The 24,394-nt window shown below is 36.8% G+C and overlaps 2 protein-coding genes across 13 annotated transcripts in view; both read left to right on the top strand.

The window, feature by feature from the left end:
- Window positions 1–19,322, top strand: part of LOC105387428 (low-density lipoprotein receptor) — a 187,210-nt gene extending 167,888 nt beyond the window's left edge. For 6 of the 11 annotated variants that reach the window (XM_038113146.2, XM_038113144.2, XM_038113145.2 and 3 more), the window contains exons 5-17: window positions 1,080–1,306; window positions 1,568–1,835; window positions 2,096–2,347; window positions 2,834–2,965; window positions 3,742–3,910; window positions 4,520–4,738; window positions 5,191–5,335; window positions 6,558–6,767; window positions 7,729–7,927; window positions 10,670–10,756; window positions 14,254–14,369; window positions 16,741–16,899; window positions 17,747–19,322. In XM_038113146.2, the coding sequence (XP_037969074.2) occupies window positions 1,080–1,306; window positions 1,568–1,835; window positions 2,096–2,347; window positions 2,834–2,965; window positions 3,742–3,910; window positions 4,520–4,738; window positions 5,191–5,335; window positions 6,558–6,767; window positions 7,729–7,927; window positions 10,670–10,756; window positions 14,254–14,369; window positions 16,741–16,899; window positions 17,747–17,791 (2,228 nt within the window). In that variant the 3' untranslated portion in view covers window positions 17,792–19,322. Of the gene's footprint in view, window positions 1–1,079; window positions 1,307–1,567; window positions 1,836–2,095; window positions 2,348–2,833; window positions 2,966–3,741; window positions 3,911–4,519; window positions 4,739–5,190; window positions 5,336–6,557; window positions 6,768–7,728; window positions 7,928–10,669; window positions 10,757–11,292; window positions 11,525–14,253; window positions 14,370–16,740; window positions 17,485–17,746 lie in introns of those variants that run through there. The other 5 variants (XM_038113150.2, XM_038113147.2, XM_038113148.2 and 2 more) reach the window with 3 other exon arrangements.
- Window positions 19,323–20,225: 903 nt separating this feature from the next.
- Window positions 20,226–23,568, top strand: LOC105387430 (odorant receptor 2a-like). Of its 2 annotated transcripts, none has more exon segments than NM_001305526.1 (5): window positions 20,226–20,983; window positions 21,922–22,021; window positions 22,333–22,434; window positions 22,877–23,032; window positions 23,331–23,405. In NM_001305526.1, coding segments are annotated over 5 exon segments (1,191 nt in total).
- The last annotated feature ends 826 nt before the right edge of the window (window positions 23,569–24,394 follow it).

Below are 24,394 nucleotides of genomic sequence, written 5' to 3' on the forward strand. Positions count from 1 at the left end.
TTACAGGAATAATTTTAATTTATTTTCACTTCCTTTGAGCTCTGAAAATAAGGAGAAACTTTCGAGTTTAATCACACGAGAATCTCATTTTCCTTGACACGTAACCATATTAAATTTAACGGAAAGAAAATTTGTTGTAACGCTTTCTATATTTATTTAACGAGAATCCTCAATCTTTGTTTTCTTGGCGGTTTTAATTAAACAGTGAAGTTTGTTTTTCTTCCCCGGTTCGAGCCAAGATAGCAATATCGGCTGTGTCACTGCTGATCGCTCTAGTGATGTTCAGCAGTTCTTTTTTGGTGGCGACGATATCAATCAATCATCGGGCTCCCTCGTTAGGCCAAACATTCTGTATTCTATCGGCGCTCGGCACATCCCTCTATAAATTCTTATCTACCCACACCCAAGCCTGACGCACAATCGTGAGCGATGACTTTGCTAAGATCGCACCCAGTACTTTTCTTGCTTTCCTTGTGATTTTGCTCTGATTACAACCCACATTTTATACATACTACATTTATTTGATCCTTTGTACAATCTCGCTTCAAACACGATGAGCTAAATTCTATATTGCATGATTCGATGGGAATATAATTTAATTGATGTATGTTTATATCAAAGAGCGTTTTCCAGTAACCCTGATTCATTTGCTTTTACATTGTAAACATGATAATAATAATACCTAACGAAAATATTATTAAGGATTTCTCTGAAGAGGAAGCGTAACATAACATAACAGATTCCTTTCCGTAAAATTTAATTTAGCAAACCAAATTATTTGCAATAATTTTAACCAACTCATTTCTTGACTCGTCTATTTCTATATTAAATATTTTCTCTTTATTTCCGCAAACTACTGCCATTTCCCGCTTACATCCATTCCCTTGTCTACTTGAAGTGAGCTTCAAGAGAATTTTAACGATGCCACTTAAAATTCTGAGATTTTTGCCTCAATGCCGTATTATTCATTATGCTTTTGTCTCCTTGAGTGCGGTACTTTTTCAATGCAATTTTCAAAGCAGTTCTCTTCTTTTTCCTTCCATTTAAATGATACAGCTTATTTTCCGTGATGTACCTAGATGAGACTTGCCGTTCGGATGAGTTCACTTGTGGCAACGGGAAGTGTATCCAGCAGCGGTGGATCTGTGACGGTGATGATGACTGCGGGGACGGGTCCGATGAGGTCAAGTGTCCGGCTCCGACCTGCCAGCCGAGCACCCACTTCGCGTGCCATGAAGGTCACTGCATCTCCGCTAGATGGCGCTGTGACGGCGACAGCGACTGTCCCGATGGAAGTGATGAAATGGTAAGAGAAATTCATGATTTATTCAATTAAGTAGTAATTACTGTCCAGCGGGAAATACCTAACTTTGATTTGCAAAATATTTGCTTTGGTTTTTGAAGAAGGCAAATGATTTTTCTAGAACACAATGTCTTATAGATTCACTGCGACAATTCCATGCTAGATCACCCTATAGGCATATTGATGCGCATGAAAAGTACGCTCCGATTTTGCCTTATTCACTCTGTGCACCACCCCTAAAAAATCTCTCCTTCAATATTCCAGGGTTGCGCAACAACACCAAAGGTAACCTCACCATGCACATCGCAAGAGTTCGAGTGCCACGACCGGATCACTTGCGTGCACAAGGCCTGGGTCTGCGACGGTGACCGAGACTGCCCCGATGGGGGGGACGAAGTGGCCGAGATATGCCGAGGCAACGTCACCTGCAGACTGGACCAGTTCCAGTGCAAGGATCATAGCTGTATTCCTGGCGCGCTGTATTGTAATGGAGATAAGGACTGTCCGGATGGCAGTGATGAGTTGAATTGCAGTAAGTATTGTTTCTCCAGAATTTGCAACCTCCCTTACAACTAGTTACAACATACCTAATGTAATCTGAAACATTTTTACAGTTTCCTAGAATATTTTAACATAAAAGCAAATTATTTTTTGAGAACCAGTTTACTTTGTTATAATAACTGTAAAAGAGCATTCTAGTCAAGCTCCAAAAAGAGCATACGACCTACCTACTTACTAACCATGGATTCTATGCCTCATGAATCTAAACCTTCACTGTTTCCCTATCCACAGCCAAACCAAAGCCAGTCTGCGACAAGAAGACAGAATTCGACTGCGGCCAGGGCATGTGCATCCCTCTCTCCAAGGTCTGCGACAAGAAGCCAGACTGCCCCAACTTCGAGGACGAGCCCCGAGGCAGGTGTGGGGAGAACGAGTGTGCGAAGGGCAATGGAGGATGCACGCAGAAGTGTGTGGATACCCCTGTCGGCTACTACTGCGACTGCGAGAAGGGGTACAAGCTGATTGATAACAGGACTTGTGAAGGTGAGATTTATGTAATCAATAATAAATAGTCATGGTTTGTACCGATGTTTTCCCCTTGCAGGGCATCATCAGCCCGTAATTCTCCTCTGCTCAACATAGCCGTACCGTGCGATGCCATTTTTGGAGCACGTACCAAACCCAAAAATATAGATCCCGCACATCCTATAGGGACTTTTACAAAGTTTTATCAATACCCAACAACGTTACTAACTGCTGCAGCAAGCATATTTTTGCTTAATTTTTTGCCAAAAATTATAAATAACTACCCATGTATTTGTGCGGAAGCACACGATGCGTTCCGGAGCCGCACGCAATATTTCCAATAATATTTCGCATTTCAACTTTTGACACGGAAAATGACATTTAAAAATAAATCACAAGGCGATATCTTATTGGCACAATCTGAAGGTAGAACTTCTGTAACTATCCCTGTTTTACCAACAAATAAACTATACCTACCTCACCCATCACCACCTCTCCTTGCAGACGTGGACGAGTGCATGGACCCGGGCGCGTGCTCGCAGATGTGCATCAACGAGAAGGGCACGTTCAAGTGCGAGTGCCACGCCGGCTACGCACGGGACCCACGCGACAGGACCCGTTGCAAGGCTACCGAAGGTAATGGAGTTATACTAGATTTTAGCAGAAAGCCTAGCTTGTGTCCCACATCGCGCGGCGCGGCGACAGAGAAATTTTGTCACGTATTGCGCCCCGTGCTAGCCCTTCAGGAGCCTCCGCAAATGACGTAGCTATCAACCATACCTTGTACAGGGAGTTGCAAAAAGAGACCACTTTTGCAACATCCGGTATTGGAGGATACTAAAGACTAATCTGATTGGCTAACCGTTTTACCATGGTGACAAAGTACTCCAGACATGCTAAGAAGAAAGCAATCAAAAGAAGACTGGAAGCAATTGCTTTTGATAAACTATAGTTCGCAAATCATGTTCAAAAAACATATTGTTTTGTGCAGTAAAGATCAAGCTTAAGGATACTTATCATCATTATCATTATATCGGGTTCGAATCCCGGCGCTGACATGTACCAATTACTTCTTTGAATTTAAGTACAATGTATACCATCGCTCTTACGGTAAAGGAAAACATCGTGAGGAAACCTGCATTGCACCAATCCGCAGTGGACCAGCGTGGTGGGAAATGGTCCAAGCTTAGGAAGGCAGTTTAGACCTTGGGGATATGTACAAAGGTTCCATTCGAGAGAACCAGGTGCAGGTACTGAAACCCCCACAGACAATAGAATAGAATAGAATAGATCATTATATAAAAGCGATTCTAAAGCAGCAATGCAACTAAAATTATGTTTGTAATTTTTTTCTTAGCGAAGCCAGCGACTATATACTCTTTGTTAACATAACAACTTATGGCATACTCCAGGTCACCCATCCCTGCTGTTCGCCCGCCGCTTCGACATCCGCAAGATCAGCCTCGACCACCACGAGATGGTGGCCATCGTCAACGACACCAAGTCTGCGACTGCGCTCGACTATGTGTTCAGAACCGGCATGATCTTCTGGAGTGACGTCACGGATGAGAAAATTTACAAGTAAGTTGGATTTATTTATTACACATCATCATACAAATCATTGGCAATGGATGGACTGGAAAAGAGGGGTGCTAGATTTCCGTCTACGTGAAATCAATGAAATTTTTGTGTGAATGAATTAGACTTACGAGTAAGATTAGCGAAATAATATGTTTTGTGATAGTGTCTCACGTAGGTACATATTTCTGTTATCTCTATTTTGCACAGGCGATTAATTTTACACACTTATTTAATAAACAATAAAATTTTGGTAAATCCATTAGTTGATTGCGCAGCTGAAATCTTATCTATTCTTTATAAGCTCCATAAGTAGATAATCTCCAATATACTTAGATAGTTCCATAACATTCCAAATCCTTCCTTCCGGCTTAAAACCAATAACACGGTTTTCCACCACAAAATTCTTCCCAAACTCCCTACAAAACACCTCAAACTAATCTTACCTTTACCTGTAGCTCTTGTACAGGCCATTGCGTGTAGAAAATGCTTTTATTATAGCCCACCTTTTGTAATTTTTTATCCTACATTCACCATTTTTTAATTTATACCTATCCACTTCATACCTTATATTTGTACAACAAACCGTTCATAACCTTTCTCCTCTTCCAGAGCCCCAATCGACGAAGGCAGCCAACGCACCGTGGTCATAGGCGACCAGCTCATAACCTCAGACGGTCTGGCCGTGGACTGGATCTACAACCACCTGTACTGGACCGACACTGGCAAGAACCACATCGAGCTGTCGGACCTGCAGGGCAACATGAGGAAGGTGCTGATACGGGACCGCTTGGAGGAGCCTAGGGCTATCGCGCTGAATCCTCTGGATGGGTGAGTTGGGATTTTGGCATAATTATGTTGTAAATTGGAGAAGTAACACAGGGCATGGATGAAAGCAGTCTAATTAGGTTTTATTTTGTTTGAAAGGTTAGGTACTTAGTTAATTCAAGTATCTTCAGCATTGAAAATGTCGACGATGATGATGATGATGGTTAAAAAATTCAGAGTTCAGAGCTGATTAGTTACCGCTTTATGAAAGAGAACTAGAAGGACACTTTCTAATAGAATCCATGTAATTTAGCTCGTATTTCAGTTCCGGATAGTTGAAGACAGAAGTTAAGTACATTACTTTTCGGCTCACTGTCTCGTTTTCTCACATCACTATGGAATATGCTATAAGTATTACCGACAACCAAAGTATAAAATCCGTCTAAAACATTCATAGGTAACAACCTCCTGTCAAAACTAACCTGTGTGTCTAACCGCACTTCTGAACCCCCCAGATGGATGTACTGGACCGACTGGGGCAACACGCCCAAGATCGAGCGCGCCGGGCTCGACGGCTCTCACCGGCAGACCGTCGTGTCGTACGACGTCAAGTGGCCCAATGGACTCACGCTGGACCTGGTCAGGAAACGCGTTTACTGGGTGAGTACGATCAGCGGCTTCTTCTTCTTCTTCCTTGCCTTATCCTTATTTAGGGTCGGCTTTGGTGGTCATGTCACGCCATTTAACCCTATCCTCTGTCATATCCTCATTCACTCCACACTCTCTCATATTTTCTTTCACGCAATCAAGCCACGTCTTTCTTGGTCTTCCTCTCTTGCGCCTTCCTTCGGGTCTCATTTCCAACACTTTCTTTGTCACATAATCATCTTCTCTTCTCATGACATGCCCAAACCAAGAAAGACGATGGCTTTTCATCTTCTCCACTATAGGAGTACGATCAGCGGCTTGTGGAAAAAATTTGGCGTTCTCCTGATAGAACGCGAATTGCTTTCGTAATCAATATGTTTGATCGTTTGAGGGAATGTACTGACAAACCGAGCATTGGGTGGCGTTCTATAAACCCGAGAGATGCCTAGCCGAGGCATGCGACTTGTGGATATGAAGCTACATTAAATTAAGTATAATGAAAGTTTAATAGCTGTAAAAAAATGAAAATTACAATCCAAACACCTCAAGGCTCACGTTTATCCTTTTCTGGATTAGCAAGGTCGAAATAAACCTGCATTATGATGTAACATCACAGATTATTGATTATTTGCTAGGTATTTATGTAATTGCCTCTTACTGTACATACAATTTCTTGATAAGATTACAGCTGTGATAAAAACAATAGACTGGTATATTTTTACGATAAGTTAGGTAGGTAATTGATAGTTTCCCACAAAATTTAACTGATGTTCTATGGCTTACAAAGTTATTATTTTATTGCACTGTAACAATTATAGGTATTATTACACTCCCGGGCAATGAAACAGTTCCACTCACAAAATTCCGACACCAAACGACCCCAATTTTATCCAACATTCAATTTAAAATTGCAACAAAATATTATCGTTTTTAGTTGGTAATAACCTGATGCTCTGTTAAATTTACTTCAATATTGTAGAAGGCTTCATTAAGCTAGCTTTTTCCGTTTAGAAGTACTTTGGTGATTCTCTCAGTGGAACCTTTTTATTGCCCGTGGGTGTATTTCTACAGGGTCTTGCAATAAGGGTGTACCTAGTAGTCGGCGGAAAAAGGGTCACGCCCTCTGGAGTTCATTCTCAATAGCTTTTGTTGTACGACTTTCGAAGAAATTTATTTATTAAACATATAGCATGTAAGATTATGTAAATAAATAATCCATTATTCTAACTCTCAGGTGGACGCAAAAATGAACACAATATCGTCCTGCGACTACGACGGCTCGGCGCGGCGGGTGGTTCTCTACTCGACCGACGTGCTTCGACACCCGTTCTCCATCACCACCTTCGAGGACTCAGTCTACTGGACCGACTGGGACAAGGCCGCCGTCTACAGAGCCAACAAGTTTAATGGGAAGAATATTGAGGCGATTACTTCTACGCATACGGTAAGAGTTTAGAAAACAGCAGTCTGTTTTAGAGAGGGCCTAGTGTCCACCTAGTGTAGGTTTTTCTCAAGCAGTAAATAAAGACGCTTATTTTGTAATGTGCGGAGCTACTGCATCGCGTTTACTGCTGTGTAGTGTAGTGTGTGTAGATACAAGTATTTTATCCATGAAACATTAGCAAAAATTTATATTTCAATATATTTCAAATTATACTTAAATGAATAATTATTAGACCTCAAATGTATCCACATTCTTAATTTTCATCAGTTAGAAAGAAAGAAAGAAGAAAGAAAATACATTTATTTCACACACACACGGACACAACATAAAAATAAATAATAAAACAAATAATAAAGAGGTTTAAAAGTAAAGGAAAATGAGCAAGGGTGTTGCTTCCCGGTGCAGAAACGGGTTCTAGCTCAGCTTGGTGCTATGATGAGTTAGGTACTTTGGTTATGGATCTCGAATATCTTCTTAAAACTTAGTAAATATTAACAATGACCATATCTAATTTTATAGCAGTTTAAAGTACAAAAGCGTAACCTACAAAAGCGTATCTAGCTACCGACGTCAATGGCATAATCTTCAATAGATATTTCTCGGTAAAGATAGTTTAATGGTTGTCATACTTACTTTCAAATATTATCTTTATCTATTACCTATTTATTTATTCAAGAAAGACTAAGCAAAACAGTACATAAATTTTATGCTCAATTTGCCTAATTAATTCTTTTCATTTTACTTTCCCAGAAAAATATCTATATTTTTGAAAAATTACCTTGAAACATTATTATTACTTATCTATTTTTATGATATTTGGATTTTCAGAAACCCAACGCTAAAATTAAATCCTCGCTCAACAACAACCCATCGTAAAGACGTCACGAAAACAAAAACAAATCCACCTGAACATCGTGATGACGTCACAAAACAAAACACTAACTTTAACCCATTCCCACAGCTGCAAAACCCAATGGTGATCCACGTGTACCATCCGTACCGGCAACCGGACGGCGTGAACCACTGCGCGGCCGTCAACGGTCACTGCTCCCACCTCTGCCTGCCCGCGCCCAGGATAGGGCCACACTCGCCGAAGGTGTCCTGTGCATGCCCCACCGGCCTCCGCCTGCTGCCCGACAACCAGATGTGCGTCGAAGACAGTGAGTATACACAGCTTTATATTTATTCAGGCGTTCGATTTTTGAATTTGACGTTTTCATTTTTTTTTACGTTTTTTTTTCTAAGCTGTCAGTTTGCGGTTTTTACGAAATGAAAGTTCAGGTTGCGCGTTGATGTCTTTTGTATGGAGAAGAGTTGTTGAAGCATAACAGGTGTGTTTTTAGACACAACAAAGTGATTACGAATTTCCAATTAATCTGGATTAGTGAAATTACACTGTTATCAAGCAATCAGTGTTCGCCGGTAAATCCAATGATATATGAGTATGGATGGAGCTATATGTATGTTAGTTCTGATAAATGTAATTAAGTATTGTATTATACTATTATCCTATATGATAGGGTATTTACTAGGATAGTGACGTAGGTACTTATCTACGAATTATGTATAAAAAAGGCAACGGTTTTTTCAGTTTGTTTAGAAAAAGTTTTGGTTTTTGGCATCTTTAAACTTCAATGAGCAGTTAATTAAGTTAATTTTAGAATGAATGCTAATCAGCTAGTTACATTATTTCCAATAAGAATTTAGTCAAAATACATCGCAACGAGGCCACGCGACTTTTGACCTCAGCTATTTTCAAAAGGATGACTGACATTTTTTTTAGCCTTTGAATAATTTCAAAGTTGCCACCACAATAACGTATCACGCGTTCTAAGAGTGAACCGATTAGAAAGACTATCTCACTAAGACTGAAAATTGACTTGTTGTCAAATGATTAAATTATACGAAATAAAGAGTCCGTTGAGTAAGTGCCACTTATTCGAAGTATTCGAACAGGGGCCCTATCGCGAAATATAAATGAAGTACCTAACATTTTGGTAAGTACGAAATATCCGTAAGAATACGAATGCCAAAAAGATTGACAAGTTCGCAATAGAGGCCTAGAGAGAGAGATACCTAATACCTACCGTCAATATACATATCAAGATACCTATCCCAAAAACCATAGATATGCAAGAAATATTTCAAAAATACGGTACGGTACTACGCTGCGTGAATAAACACTTACATAAGTACCATAGGTAACTCAACTAGTCCCTTATGTAGGACATGCAAGGAAGTGGATGAGACGGTTGAACATATTCTGTTAGCTGATCCACCTACTACTTAGGTACCTTACCTTACCTTAAATATAACTAGGTAGGTATTTAAGCATACAGCGGTAGTAATCTGAATCAAGGTCAAATTAAATTCTGTAACCCACTTTACAATTTACAATTAAGTAAGTACAATCCTCTTTAATTGCAGTAAAAAAAACAAATAAAATAGGAAGGACTCAAAAAATGTTGAGTAGGTGCCTAGATAGGTAGACAAATACCTAATTTAGATAAGTACCTAGGTATACCGTCTCGATGAAACTCTTTGAGGAGCCTCCTTAATAGTTTTTAAATGCGCTTCAAGGAAAAGGCAATGATGTGCGCAAATTTCGTCATCGCTATCAGAATAATATTTATGCGTGTAGCCGAAAATGACGCATGCCGCGCCACACATCATACGATACGGTCATTTAAATAATATCTTACCTTGTCATTTTACTATCCAAAAACCTTACTCAGGTAGGTAAAAGTACTCTTATTCCATAATATATTATAATAAGTATGCCTACACGTACACAGCTAGTCAGCTACTATAAAATAACATGACGTTGTAGCTATTATGAAATTATAATGCGCTTAATAAGGTACCTATAGGTACCAACGTTATACCTAGGTTATATAAAATACGTAAAGTAGGTGCCTATGCCTATATTCTTAGTCACTTAGTCAAAGGTTTAAGAAGCTTAAAAGGTTACTTACCTTCTTACTAATTAGGAAAGTACGTGTAGGTTAGTCTAGCTAGAAGAGTGAAGTTTATTAAACTAGCAAGTATGTAGGTCAATAGATGGTCAATAGATACCTAATTACCTACTCAATACAGTGAAATGCTGACAGCAAACCATGACCTTTAATGCCTTGCCTACCTAGATGTTTCTAGACCTACCTAGTCATCAAATTAATGGTTGTGTTGTGACGATGACGTCAGAATACCTACCTAATTCAATTCATTCATTCCAAAGATAAAGGTAAGGAGTACAAAGTACCTAGGTATTGTGTTAAAAAAAGTGCAAGTTTCGTGGTCATTGGACAGGTGGTCAGGCGAGGCGAGTAGAGCAAAACGCCTAGACGCGAGTTGCCCAACCAAGATTGGTCGATTTATGAATAAGGTGACGTGACGTCACAGTATCACGCCACCTTTCGTTTAGTGAATTCGCGCACGATCCGGCACAACGCTCACTCGCTAGGTGCGTGGCGCGTGACTCGGTGCGTTTTTAAAACTCTGACAACCAAGTTTTGTCACGTAGAGTGGTAGATTTTTCATTCTTTTTCATTTCTGCCCACTAAATTATATGTAAGTTACCGTGCAGGCCTTGTTTTTTAAATAAAAACCAAACGATACTATAGTTTTGCAAGAACTGAATTTAACTCAGTTCTAAAAAGAAGCGTGTGCCGGATCGGTACGGTTAATTTGACAGCACATCGCTACATCGCTAGTGGTGGGGTAGCGTAGCGTTTCGTTTAGTTTTGTCATCACTTTTACACCGCTGGCCGTGTGTAGAAGCTGGTTCTAGTCTGTAATTCTGCAAATTACATTAAATTTTAAACTGATGACTTAGATTAGTGTTTATTTTAGCAAGTTTTACTATCCCGGAAGTGAAAATCAATTTGTATTACCAAATCCAACAGATGCTACTGTTAAACCTGAAGTGGACGTGCAAAACACGACAGTGGTTCCTATAAGAATTGTAAACATTGAAGAGAAACCCGTTACTAGTGAGTATTTGGTGATCCTTTCCCTGTTTTCGGAGTTCTATCCTGTCCTTCCTTGAGACTCTGTTGTTTTCCTCGCAAACAGTTCTGTGACATTGAGGTTAGAATTTGCATTTGAAAGTGCTAATGTAACCGACTTTAAGACCTTTCGGTTGGTTCTATTGTTAATTAAATAAGTGCATTATATCGTTCAATTATAATACTTCAACTATACCTACCATAAAACTATACCTATTTATTGTAAATGTCACAGTTCTCTTCGCTAGGAGAAATGCACTTACTAACATGAAGGGTTTGTTTTTCCAAACATTTACCTGAATGCCACATTTGTATTAATCAAATAACTATCAGATTAGATAAACAAGTCTCCACTTCACACCGGGTGATGGCTAACACTCGCCTCAGTAACTCCCATACCTCTGTCTGACTAACATTGTGGTGATTGTGTTCTATGTATTAATAATAATATTATTATTTTTGAAACTGTGTAAAATCTGTGTGTCTTGTCTACAATAAGGGAATCATTGACTGATTTGCAGGGCATGCCATACAGCTAGCATACAAACAAATGAGCTTTGAATGTCAAAGATTAGAAGTTAAGCTTGTCCATCAATGGTGAATTTCAACCGAGAGGGGCTCGTCCTTCTATTGAAGCTGACAAAAGGGCTTTTCGAAGAAGAGCCCTCGAAGGAACCGGAACAAGTGACTACCCCGGAGCCAGACAGTGAACCAATGAAAGCATACTGGGAGAGTGACAAAAAAAACCTACGCGACAGTAAACAACCCTACGTAGATCTGTTCATGAAGGATGTTGCATTAGCACGGATACCGGACGCAACTGAGGAGCCCATCAAAGAATCTCATTACAATTACGAACAACTTAGTCTTGTTTATTTGCCTGAAGCTGTGAAAAATTTTAATGTTGAGGGTAAAGTATTAATCTTGATTTTTAGTTCTTATGTTTTTTGAAAATTATTTTTCTACAAATTCAAGATGAAATTTCTTTATTAATGAAAAGACACACAGATCAGTTTGTGCCGCATGCTCAGCAAGTTTGTAATTTCTAACTGTATCAAAAACACATGAGATTGTAGTTTATATTTGAATATGCAATTATTGTAAAGTATTGTCTTAATAGGTTTATAAAATAATACATTTAAGTTTACAAAATTACTGTTAAACTTAAATATTCAGAGGTTATTCTATAAATTTTCAGAGTGATCATATTTTAGGGGGCCTTTCTAATGGTAAATTTACAAGTCTGTGCAAAAATTCTCCTAGAAGAGTGTAAATCTCCGTGCAAGCCATACATAATCCATCTTGCACTCATTTACAATGCAAAGCATGAAAAGAAATGAAAGCAATTTAAATTCAGTAAATTGCATGACTTTACAAATGATAGTACACACTCCATAATTCATGAAATTATCTACAATCCATTGTCCATGGTACAGAATTGATGTAGATTGTCACAATGGGATCACAATCATCAGAGCATTCTTTGTTGAAACAAATTGAATGAATGGGTTGTCATGTGGCCACTCTACGTAACTGGGCATAGCAACAATACAATATCCTTCCTGTCCTTTATCATCCCATTATTATGTATGCTGTAATAAAACACTGATTCAGCTCATTAAGATGCTACCTCAGTGTTATATTCTGTAACTGTAGATTAGTGTAGATACATAAGTACACTAATATTGTATGTTAAGTAACAAAAATAGTAACAATAAAATTAAATAATACTGAAGTAGGTATATACAGGTGTTGCAAAGGTGGTATACCAAACTGAAAGTGGGTGACTCTGGGGGTCAATCTGACAACTTTTGAGAATCAGCCCCTTTTGGCTTAGTATAGCTTTGCAACAACCTGTATTATGTAAGTATTTCAGTATTATTAAATTTCATTGTCACTTTTTGTTACCTAACACACAACATTAGTGTAAGTATGTATCTACAGTAAAATAGGTTAGGATATTTCGGTAGCTAGCAAAGCATAGGCTGGCACGATACATTGACATTCTCTTTAAATAGATCTCATCAGTTTCTAGTTAGTTCTTAGCTGCGTTGTTATTCTTTTGGCAGGATCTTACAAAACAAATTGAAATAATTCTCATGTCATTTCCTATGTTTACATAGACATGCTTCGTCGTTTAACCCAACAAAATACCTAGTTGTAAATAATGTAAAACACTGAAAAGACGTCATACTTTACGTCAAAAATAATAGACACAGGTGAAAAGTCAACACTTTAATGTTATACCTAGGTGTAGCTATTTCTTGACCCTGACTAAGCTATTTCCTTGAACTTGTCAAGTACCTATCTGACACTGTGTATTGTTATAAAATATTGCTCATAAGCACTTCATAGAAAATGCGCATCAGAAGATTTAGAAGGAATGTCGTGTTTTGTCTTCGACCGTGTTTTTGTTTGTTTTACATGAGTAACGTCTGTATGTCGGTTTTTGTAGGAATTTGCTAACGAAAAATAGTAATAACCAGTCATTTCTTTGAACTTGGTGGAGGTTTTCCTTGCTAACATTAACTTTGTGAAATACCTCTCTGTTTCACTAGTACATTGTAAGTTCGAGTCAGTGAAGCTTCGGTTGGTTTTCTGTTGATTACTCGACGATGACACCTCTAATCGATTATCTGTTCTACATTCTATAAGACGGTTACTTACATATACTGACGAAAATCGAAACGAGAGCTGTCGTTCAATCGGCAAGTTTAATACAACGAGATAGAGTAGTGGCTCGCGCTTCGAATCTTCGTTTTTTGTCATATAGAGTGCCCCCCCCTCTGACTCGAATTACAACGTACTTTTCTATGTTTTGTCTCGGACATTGTGACTAAAATTAAAACTATAGCTTCCGCTGTCGTCAGTTTCTAATGTAAATAAACATTAACGTGGAATTAGATAAATTTTTACGCCTCACATTCTGTAGGCGTTTTTTATACCTATTTGAATGAGTCACAAAAATCGCGTGATGTTAGAAACTGACGGCATCATCGTAATAATGATTAATCATCACCTCGAAAAGTTGTTGACCCAGTAAACATGTATACAACGTGTTTATCTTTTGGCTAATTTAATTACGCTAACCTTATCAGAGGACTTAATTGACCTTATCAAGAATAACTACCTTATTCAATCAAATCTTTATGTCACTTTTAAAAGTATACAGCTGAAGATAAGGTCGTAGGTATAAATTTACAAGGCGCGTACTCAGAACGCAATACTTAATATATTTTTATGATGTAATTATAACGAATCAATTAATGTATAACGGGCTTTTGAGATTAGCAACGGAAATTTATACCTAATAACTTATACTTATAGTATACGGTATATACTTAGTAAAAACTCCTTATGAACCCTGCCCTCCATACAGTCACAACATAAATAATATTGCGTTCTGAACTCCGCGCTCAATACTCCACGCAGTTCGTCAACCAAAGAGGTCACAGTCTCATAACTTTTTAATCAATTTCCAGGTGTTCCCGAGCCGCCCAAGACTGGTACTGGGATCTCGAGTAGCGGCCGAGACGCCGGCGTGGTGGCTGGCATCGTCGTTGCTGTCATCTCTGGAGTCATCATCTTGGCTGGACTGGTGAGTTTTATCATCAATATATTTACTGAGAGATAGGAAAAGGGAGTTATGGCATATTAATCGTCTACCGAGAGTGGTGGACTAGGCCTGAAAACCTTCCTTCATTGGAAGGAGACCCGTGCCCCAGGAGTAAAGACGTGATAAGTTGTGATGATGACGATGAAACACATATAGAGAGATAGAAATATAGAGGGCTAAATTTGGTAGAGACGGAATGATTCCTTAAAAAATAAAAATAAGCAGAGTATTCGGCAGATGGACCTATAAACGATTTTTTGTATTAGAGTAGAGGAGTTCTTTAAGGCGCTGTACATTGTACAAGTACCTTTATACCTAATATTATGAAACGTAGATGGGCAGAAAACAAAGATACCCTATTAGAGGAATTATCACTTCAATATTCAATTATCGCGTTAAAAGTTTCCGAGCCGAGCGATCTGTTTACTCACAACACTATTGTTCCGGGTTCTTGAAAGTCAACAGTACCGGTTTGTAAATTGCTGGGTAACATCGGTACCTAGGTGATTTTAAAAATCTTCCATTGCATTGATACAATTTTCTTATAATTACCCAGTAGGTAATGCGAGCAACTCATAACTACTCTCTTGAACGTGTATAATATTGTGCTACCATGAGATATCCCCCAAAAGTGCCATAATCAAAACCCCAGACATTTTTAATTGACGAAAAGAAGGTAGCTATTCTTGGCATTGCCATATAAACAGTTAAGGGCAAAAATAGTCTGACGGGCACCCATCTGTGGCTATAACAGGTTAAATTTACAGTTAGGTTTAAAAATAAAACACAAAAATGCTATATTAAGCAAAATTTCCGCCTCGACTAATTATAAACTCTGACGTAGGTAGGCAATAGTTACCAAACTAATCAAGGTTACAACCGTGTTACGACAATAATCAGGTCAAATATCTGGTTTAAGACAATCCGTGTGTGGTCAATGAAAGTGACATAGTTCTCGCAACTCACGGGCTACAATAACACATTATTATCTCTGTATTGTCATTAGTCACTGCAATGGTTAATGCCTATGACGTACTTATACTCAGGATCTGCGTAGGTAAGCTATAATGTTTGTTTGGTTAGCGATTCTTGGCCAAAAGAAATATTTAACAGAGTAGGCCGTGCGTGGTATTTTTCAGATAACGTTTGACATGAAGGTCAGATTCTTTGTTAGATCATTTATTATGAAATCTTATCAGCGAAACGCGAGTTTTTTTTGTAAGTAATAAAAATAATTAAGCCCGTAGTACTAGTACGTTACGTGTAATGAGACTAATGAGCATATCGTTAGCTTTGGAATCAATTTCTAAAGTACTTACTACAGCTGAAAGGCTTCGATAAATGTTAGATTTTTGATTAAGTTATCGACAGTGTATATTTAGTAAATAAATTAAAAATACTTATAAAACACTCAGTTATGCATAGATACACCTATAACGTATTGTTTTTCCTGCATCAAATTAACATAGCATGCAATACCACATAAATGGCAAAACTTTCCGTAATATGATTTCGAAAAGTTACCTATTAGGTATATAATTAAATTAATATAGGCAGTTATATGTTAACTTTGTTGTTGTAAGTCCAATCCATTTTAATTCAGAAGTATTCCCCATTCATAAACAGAGCATGTTTCCAGAATTATCTAGGCGACCCGATAATACAATTAATTAAACGATTAATCGTAAATTTCCAGTACAATCTTCAATTTCTAGTTAATGGTTTAATGGGTTTACTCTCATTGGTTAATTTGTCTATAATTGTTACAATTGACGTTGTTAATTTCATTAGACGTAGGACGATGACGTTTGTTTTTCGGTGCAATTTTTTTTACGTTCCATCCATTACCAAATATCCATCCAAATCATGTGTTTCAAATTATTGTAATAACATGTTTTCGTTCCTCTATTGTGTTTTTTTGCTTAATAATTATTCAAAAACGTCTACTCAAACGTCTATTCAAAATAGAGATTTACAGTACTTTTGATTTTTTTTCTTTAGAAACGTTAATGGTTGTTTTATTTTAGACGGTTCAATGCGTCATATTTTTCGTGAATGATTACTAATTCATAGGTACAAAAGAATTTATGAATAACTTCTAACGGTCTCTGATGCCACTTATGATATTTCACCAAGCCAAGGCCACCGAAAACAACATCTACAACATTGAATACTTGGTGTTGTCCTAAGGTACCCCAGTGTTTCAGAAGGCCTTTACAAGCGTGCGCTACGCCGTCCTGTCCTCAGCAACCGCTCTGGCCTCCGCCGAGCTCAGGCCTTGGTTTGCAGCTCGTCGTCCAATGTACATTATTATACTTAACAATTATTAATTTACGCCTTATACTTTCCCCAGATCGCGGTGGTGATGTACCGTCACTACGTGCACAGGAACGTGACGTCAATGAACTTCGACAACCCTGTGTACCGGAAGACCACTGAGGAACAGTTCGCCCTAGAGAAGAATGGATACGCGCCCGGCAGCAAACTATATCCGAGCACCGTTGGAGAAGAGGTGAGGGCACTGACCGCCATGGAATGCACCCTTAACATACAGAACAGCCTAAGATAAACCAAAACATAGACAGCCGCATAATTAAAAAAAACTATCCGCAGTCAATAATTTGAAGTATAACTGTCTTCAACGGTTGAATGTTTTAGTTTGTTTCGTGTGTACAATGAAGTAACAAAGACCCCATGTTCATGGCCCAAAAGTTTACTAAACTAATGTGTAAATAAGAAAAAGATATTTTAGTGTTACTATTAAAAACTTAAGGTCTTGTTAAGGCATTTTAAAACTTGATGTAATGGACTTAGAGTAAAATTAAAATTTAGCGGAAGCGGTCGGGTGGGTTTTAGGTATTATTTTATGATAGATGTAAGTAACAGGCCAATTTATGTGCCAAACATTTTTACCGCATCAGTATTAAAATATAGCCGCCAAAAATTTGGTCTTGATCGTAGGTGTACAATGCTGTAAATAGTCCCATTTTAATAAATTCATTTTGTAATTTACCTCTGCTTAATCGTTATATATAGTATATTACGGTATTACTGCTGAGAATTTGTTTTTCATGCATTTACGAGCGAGGGCTATTAGGTAAGTTCCTTGTAGACAACGTTAGATCGTACTTTTTATTGCATGAACATGTTTTTATGTCATACTTTGACCGGTCATCATAAAACAAGCAGTTATTTGTAAAATTTAAAGACACGGAGGATGTCACAGCTCTAATATGTTTTTATATACCAATTTAGTAAGTTCACTTATTGAAAAAGAAAGCCTTTTAAGGTTTAAAAGTAGTCATGCTTAGTAATTAATAAATTTAATAATGATTTTAACGTACTGTTTTTCTTTCCAGGCCCAAGAACCACTTAACACTCCTGGGACAAATGAATTCGTATAGTGCGAGAGCCGGCAGTAAATATATTAGTATGTCAGTAAATGTTAAAAGAAAAAGAAGGACATGTGATACTTAAACATAGTTTTAACCAGTGAATGGACCTAAAGCTGACAATTTTGTAGTAAAAATGTTAGTGCTAGTGCAAGTGTAACGTGTCAAGATAATCGGCTAAATCCGGACGCCCGCGCCGTTGGAAACTCGACCGTATTTTGACGAGCATAGGAGTCAAGATCTCTCGGTTGAAGTGCGTCTCCAGCTAAGATGGAGTAAGCTATTTGCCTCTCTTTCTGTTATGTTAGAGCGTAATTATTATGTTTGTTTCTTTGGAACGCATCTTGACTAGGACAGCTATTTTAAACACACTTACATCTTTCATACAAAACTGAAGACTCGAATAAATATTAATTTAATGTATGTTCTACAGTTACGTTAAATTGATATGTAATTTCTTTGCGCCCGTATCACAAAGTATTGACGTGTTTGACGTTATCTGTGGGATAAATATTGTGCTGTCTGATAGCATGATGTTTGATTTTAACTTTTACGCAGACATTGTGGAACAGGCTCTTAGTCTCTCGTCTTGTATTGAGAGGTGTTTATTAGCTCTGCAGTGCTAGTGTCGGTTAAATATTCAGTAATGCCTTACAATTTTATGAGATTTTTGGTCGGTAAAGGTTTTTTGTATCACAATAAAAGGGATATTTTGCTAAAGTTTTTGTTAGACTGTGACTAGAGTTAGATATTTTGCTTTATCGAGCTATTTGCCTGGTGCATTGTAGTTATTAAAATATAAATGTACTTTACAATTATTGTATTCCATTTTAGTTAAGGTTTTTTTATTGCTAACTTTGTGTAAAAAGGCAAAGCATGAGATTTTAGATCAAACGAGACTCACAGTTTTTAGTGAGATGTACTTAGTAAGTTAAATTTAATCATTTTAATTACTAATCTTGATTATTGTTATAATCGAGCAAAATTTTTTGTAACTTCCTAGTAACTCGTACTATGTAAATAGTCTAAACAGGCATCACTATTTATTTTATCTAAACTTAGAATACATTTAAAAGAATTAGGCTAAATAAATAAAATTGCCACATTTTAATCTATGTGCCAATGTTAGAGTCTCCTAATTCTATCCCTAATCGATGTAGTAGCAAATTACTTATTTTTTAAAATTTAATCTCCAATGAATTCTCAGTAAATATCAGGTGTAATTTATTCAATATTATGTTTAAATAAACTGTTATGTATTTGAAAATTTATGTAAGTAGTGTTTATTAGCCCTATTTGTTTTATAAAATAATATTTACTATGACTGTTTGGGATATGAAATTTTGTCAAGCAAAATCCTGCCAAATGAATTCTGCTAAGTATATAATATGTAAAATTATATAACTACCTAGAAATGTAATCCGATTACATTAAATTATTGCACATTTCATACAATATGCCTAGCTCAATAAGTGTGGTCACTCAAAACTATCAAGTGTAAATATTATCAGTAAAATATATGTAAAATGTGTTAATATATAAATACTTTTTTTACTCCTTCCTTGCAAAAGTAATTATGATTAAAATGATCAGGAATGGGTAGCCGGTTTGTATAGTCTAACTAAAGCAAATAAAGCTGATCCATCCACCATCATCAAGTGACAGAGTGCCATCGGAGAGGAGTCAGGTTTCTTTCCCAGACAATATAAAGGCAAATTAGGGAAGGTACCTACTTACTTTAACTAAGTAATTATAGGATAGGACTAGTGTTAAAATAACCACAAAATATGAACGTTATTTACATTATAATTATTTACAACATCTGTCTATGTATTTACATAATTAAAGTTTTTTGCCAAGGTCGAACGAAACATCTAACCTAAATATCAGAAAAAGCTATTGTAGATTGTAAATGCAGTACAGTAAGGGCCATTTTAGGGGACTGCTTATGTGAAACATGGCATAGTATCTATTCTACATAGACGACAGGTGTGAATATTAGATGTCACATGCAACCAATTAAAACTCATCAACGAACACAAATATACAGGGTGAACATTGTTGACATGTCACGATTTCAGAGTAGAGTTTAAATTGCCTTATCTGATAGATATCTGTGGTCTAGGTCTTATCTGGTAAAAGCTATCCAGCAAAGCTTTTCAAGTGTGTTTTTTTAATGCGTACTATATTAATGTTAATATGACCAACACAATGGAATACCTAATGGTTATTTTCTTCTGTATTCAAAATTAGATACCTACTGAAGGTAAGGTAAATCGGAATAAACACGCTATGAATAAATGTATGTCAACAACTACCAGTTACCTCTTGTAAACTTAATTGTAACTTAATGGTTTCACGTAACCATTAAATGTAGTTAAGCGGCTCTCTCTATGAAAATTACAAAGTATTTATTTTTTAAATCGCCCTGAAAAGCCGTTTAACCATGGCGCGTGAAACACTGTCAGACACGTTTAACCACAATAAATTATTTTGGAGAATTACCGGCATTTGGTTTCGCCAAGTAAAGAATAAAAGATTCAAATACTATGCTATCCCACTGATAGCCATAGTATTCGTAGCCTACGATATCTTTTTGACTCTTAACTTAGTCTATACACCGAAAAAGCTGGAAACTTTTATGCCGGAACTTATTTTTTACTTCTGTGAAGTACAAAATGCATTCAAAGTGTACATGGTCATCTTTAAAAGTCACCAGATTGTGCAGGCTTTCAATATGATGGACAGTGACATATTTATCGGTGAATCGGAAGAACACAAGCGGATAACAATAAAAGCGAAGTTATTATTCATTAAAGCTTTCAAAGTCTATTTCTGGTTGTGCAACGCTGGGTTTGCATGCAATTCGATTGTGCCCTTCATATCCTTCCTCATCTTTCGCACCAAGTTATATTTACCCGTTTGCAATTATTACTTCCTAAGTGATGAAACCCGCGACCATTATTTCTGGTACATTCTGACATATCAGACGTACTGTGTCTATAACCACATGATGTACAACATCAGTATTGACACATTCATGTCAGGTTTGATCCTGATGGGTCTGGCGCAGTTCAGAGCTCTCAATGACAGCCTTAAAAATATTAAATGCGTATCAAAGAACAAGATCACTGATGAAGCAGAGGAGAGAAGACTGCGGACGGAACTAGTAAAGTGCCTAAAGCACTATGATTATCTGAGAGAGTAAGGCTAATTTTGTTTATTTTGTATTGTGGTGTGACTAATATACCTAGCTATTGTTTTAGTGAATTCTGTAAAGTTGGCGACTGACTGTCCTATCTAAGCAATCGACTTATTATGCTTACACCTACTGTTGCTGCCGTATTTATTTACTTTTTTGTCTCTCTTTACTGCCTATTTAATGGACAACATTTCATTTTCTTTACCCTATATTTTTATTAGCTATTCGGAAAGAGTATAGATAATTAGTGGACCCGTATTTTTTTATTTTGTATATACATTAATTTTTGCATGTTATTTTTAACTTTTAAGTTAATTATTTTAAAACCGGAAGTGAAGTCACATATTAGGCTCAATTTTTATTTTTGTCTATTGCCTGAGTCTCGAAAAAAAACATAAATGACACTGACAAGTGTCATTTAAACTTTGTTTACATGCCAACCAACAAATGGGTCATTTTCAAATGACATTGATATTTCTGATGATGGAAAGTAGGTACTTATCATGTAAAAAAATAAGCAGAAGCATTTTTTCAGCTGTGTAGGCGGTGGCATGCTCTGGGACATATTATATAGAGGTCATCTGTTAATAATAAATAAAAAAATAGTCAGAAAGTGTCAGAACAGAATTAATGAAAATGACCCAAATAAACAACAACGTCACGATAAAATGTCAAATTCAATCAAAAATGAAAGTGACAGTTACTTTGTTTTTAAATCTATAGGCTTTGATCATCAAAATGCATCGCACCTGATGCATGACGTCATCAGCACTTTTTTACTATTTTATGATTTTCTCGAAAATGATACATCCAAAACATACAAAAAAATTTTTTTGTGTCCTTTAGAGCTAAATCTCGAAATGGTTTTCGATTTATAGCAGCTTTAGTTTTTTGAAATGTTGTCCATTGTGAGTGATGATCACTGTCATCTGTTTTACAGATATTGTTCTCTAATTGAAGAAATATACGACCCGGCCATGTTCGTTCAAATTAGTGTTGGAGCAGCCAGTAACTGTGTGATTCTTGCCTCATTACTTCTGGTAAAACAACACATTTATTTAAAAATTTATGAACTGAACATGTATGAACAAATTGAACATAACATATTGTTCCTGAAGTTGGCAGCGATTACACTTCAATGCTTTCTCAAACTAACCAACTGACAATCTTTGAAAGAATGAATAGGCGGCTTGTTAGTAGTACAAACATATTAGTACATAGGTACGTGCCAATAACGTGATACGTGCGTAATTGCGTATCATGGGGTGCACTCTTTCAATATTATATGTGCAATTAGTAAATTATTAACTTATATTTTTTTGTTTCTGAATATACCTACTTATTGTTTCAGTCAATGTCTAGTAACGACAAGTCTTTCATTGTACTGTACGGTTCAGTGATGGCACTAGAGATATTGATGCCCGGCTACTTGGGATCTCAGTTGACATATGAGGTACCTATGCCAGTTTCTTATATTATTTTGCTGCTGAGCTATTCTCGATATCTACCTCAAGTGAGAAACTGTCCCTTAACCTTTACGTCTAGTACAGGTTTGATAGTTTATCTAAAACTATAAAAGTTTACGTTTTCTCGCATACAAAGTGAAAATATCATTAAACTTTTTACAGATAATGTATGCAGATGACAAAAGGAAACCTAAACATTTATCGTTTTCAAAAATTGCAAAACCTGTACTTACTAGACGCCCAGGTTTCATAGTTGGTAAAAAATATGAAAGTTTACGTTTTCTCTCGCACAAAGTGGCGCCTCTAGCGGAAACTATCATGAAACTATTGACAAAGCAGATGACAGAAGAAAATCACTTAATTCGTTATTCTTTGCACAACCCGTAAGTAAGTACTAGAGGCTTTTATTGAGATATTTTATGTTTACAGAGTGAGGAGTTAGTGAGGTCAGTGTACGAATGCGACTGGATAGAGAGACCGGAGTCTTTCAAACGCATCTTGAAACTGTTGGTGGAACGCGCTAAGCAGCCCATCATACTGACTACTTGGTACATTGTGCCCTTGTCTTTAAATACTTTTATTTCGGTAAGATTTACGTAATAATAACTGAGTTAGTTGTCGGCATTAAATCTATGTCTCTGTCTGTTCGTATACCGAGAAAGCAAGACAACTATACATTTAATGTCAATTGCAACTGAGGGAATATTATGTACTTAACTAGCTTTTCATAGTTATTTTAATGGTCTCAACAAGTTCCCACTTTTCACTTTATATTCTTACCATTCCTGAATAACATTTAATTATTATGCCGCATAATTAGATCAATTAGGTAATATTGATGTCATGTTTAACAGGTGGTAAATATTTATCTGTCCCTTTTTAGATCATGAAAACAGCCTACTCCAGCTTCACGATTCTTCGGGCAGTGAGCACCAGGAATGCGGAAGAATCAAGTTAAACATTACAGTTTAATATTAAGTACCTTATTATTATGCTAGATAACAATAATTGTTTACCAGTCTTGGCGTCGGTACCAAATAAAATTCCATCAGTAAGTGGGTATTTTTTTTATTTATATACATTAAACTACCTATAGGTAAGTAAGGGGCAGAAAACCTGACCCCTCTCAGAAGCATTGTTACTATGGGAGGGGGGTCAGGTTTCTCTGCACCTGACCGTACGCAAAGCATTTGAATTTGCACACGACTAAAATAATTACTTACACTCACGAGCAATTGAAAAGTTTCAGTGACATTATGATATGGCAATGGCCTGTGGCACTTTTTCATAGTTCGCGAGTGTATTTACACAATGTAACCTGTTTTTTTTTAATGAAATTCATACATTATTTACGTCAGGAGATGGCTAGAAGTGGATTCTTGTATTTACAAAATGTTAGGCGGTTCTTACACTGCCTCGTGTCACGTGTGGCATTTTAACGGATTTCTACTTTAATAAATATTATACATCGATTAAATACGGTCTGTAACAATTACTTAGGATCCACTTCCGTTTTCAGGATTTTATAGTTTTACTGTAGATGCGTTTGTACTGTGTTGGTTCTGTGCGTGTTTTCTATAAGTACAAACGAAGATACTTACAACAACTTTAAGATACGCCTTCAAAAAACGTGCTGCGTAATGTGTTTCTGCGTAAGAACCGCCTTATTTTTTGTTTTTGTGGGGCTCCACAAATAATCTTCGTCGGTCGTTCGAATTAAATAAAATAATATAATAATTATCTAAATATAATTCTTATTGAATGATTAATGTGTTTTTTTTTCGTATCACGCTTATCTACTTTTTCATTTTATTGTGATTATTTGTGAACCCTACAGGGTGTTGTAAAAAGGGTACACTAAACTAAGCCAAAACCTACGTGTTGCAGCATAGATATCTAAAGCCCGAAAATAAAAACGAAATACGCGAAAAAAAAAAAAATCCATAA

Source organism: Plutella xylostella, chromosome 5 (genome assembly GCF_932276165.1).
Source record: "Plutella xylostella chromosome 5, ilPluXylo3.1, whole genome shotgun sequence".
Lineage (NCBI taxonomy): Eukaryota > Metazoa > Arthropoda > Insecta > Lepidoptera > Plutellidae > Plutella > Plutella xylostella.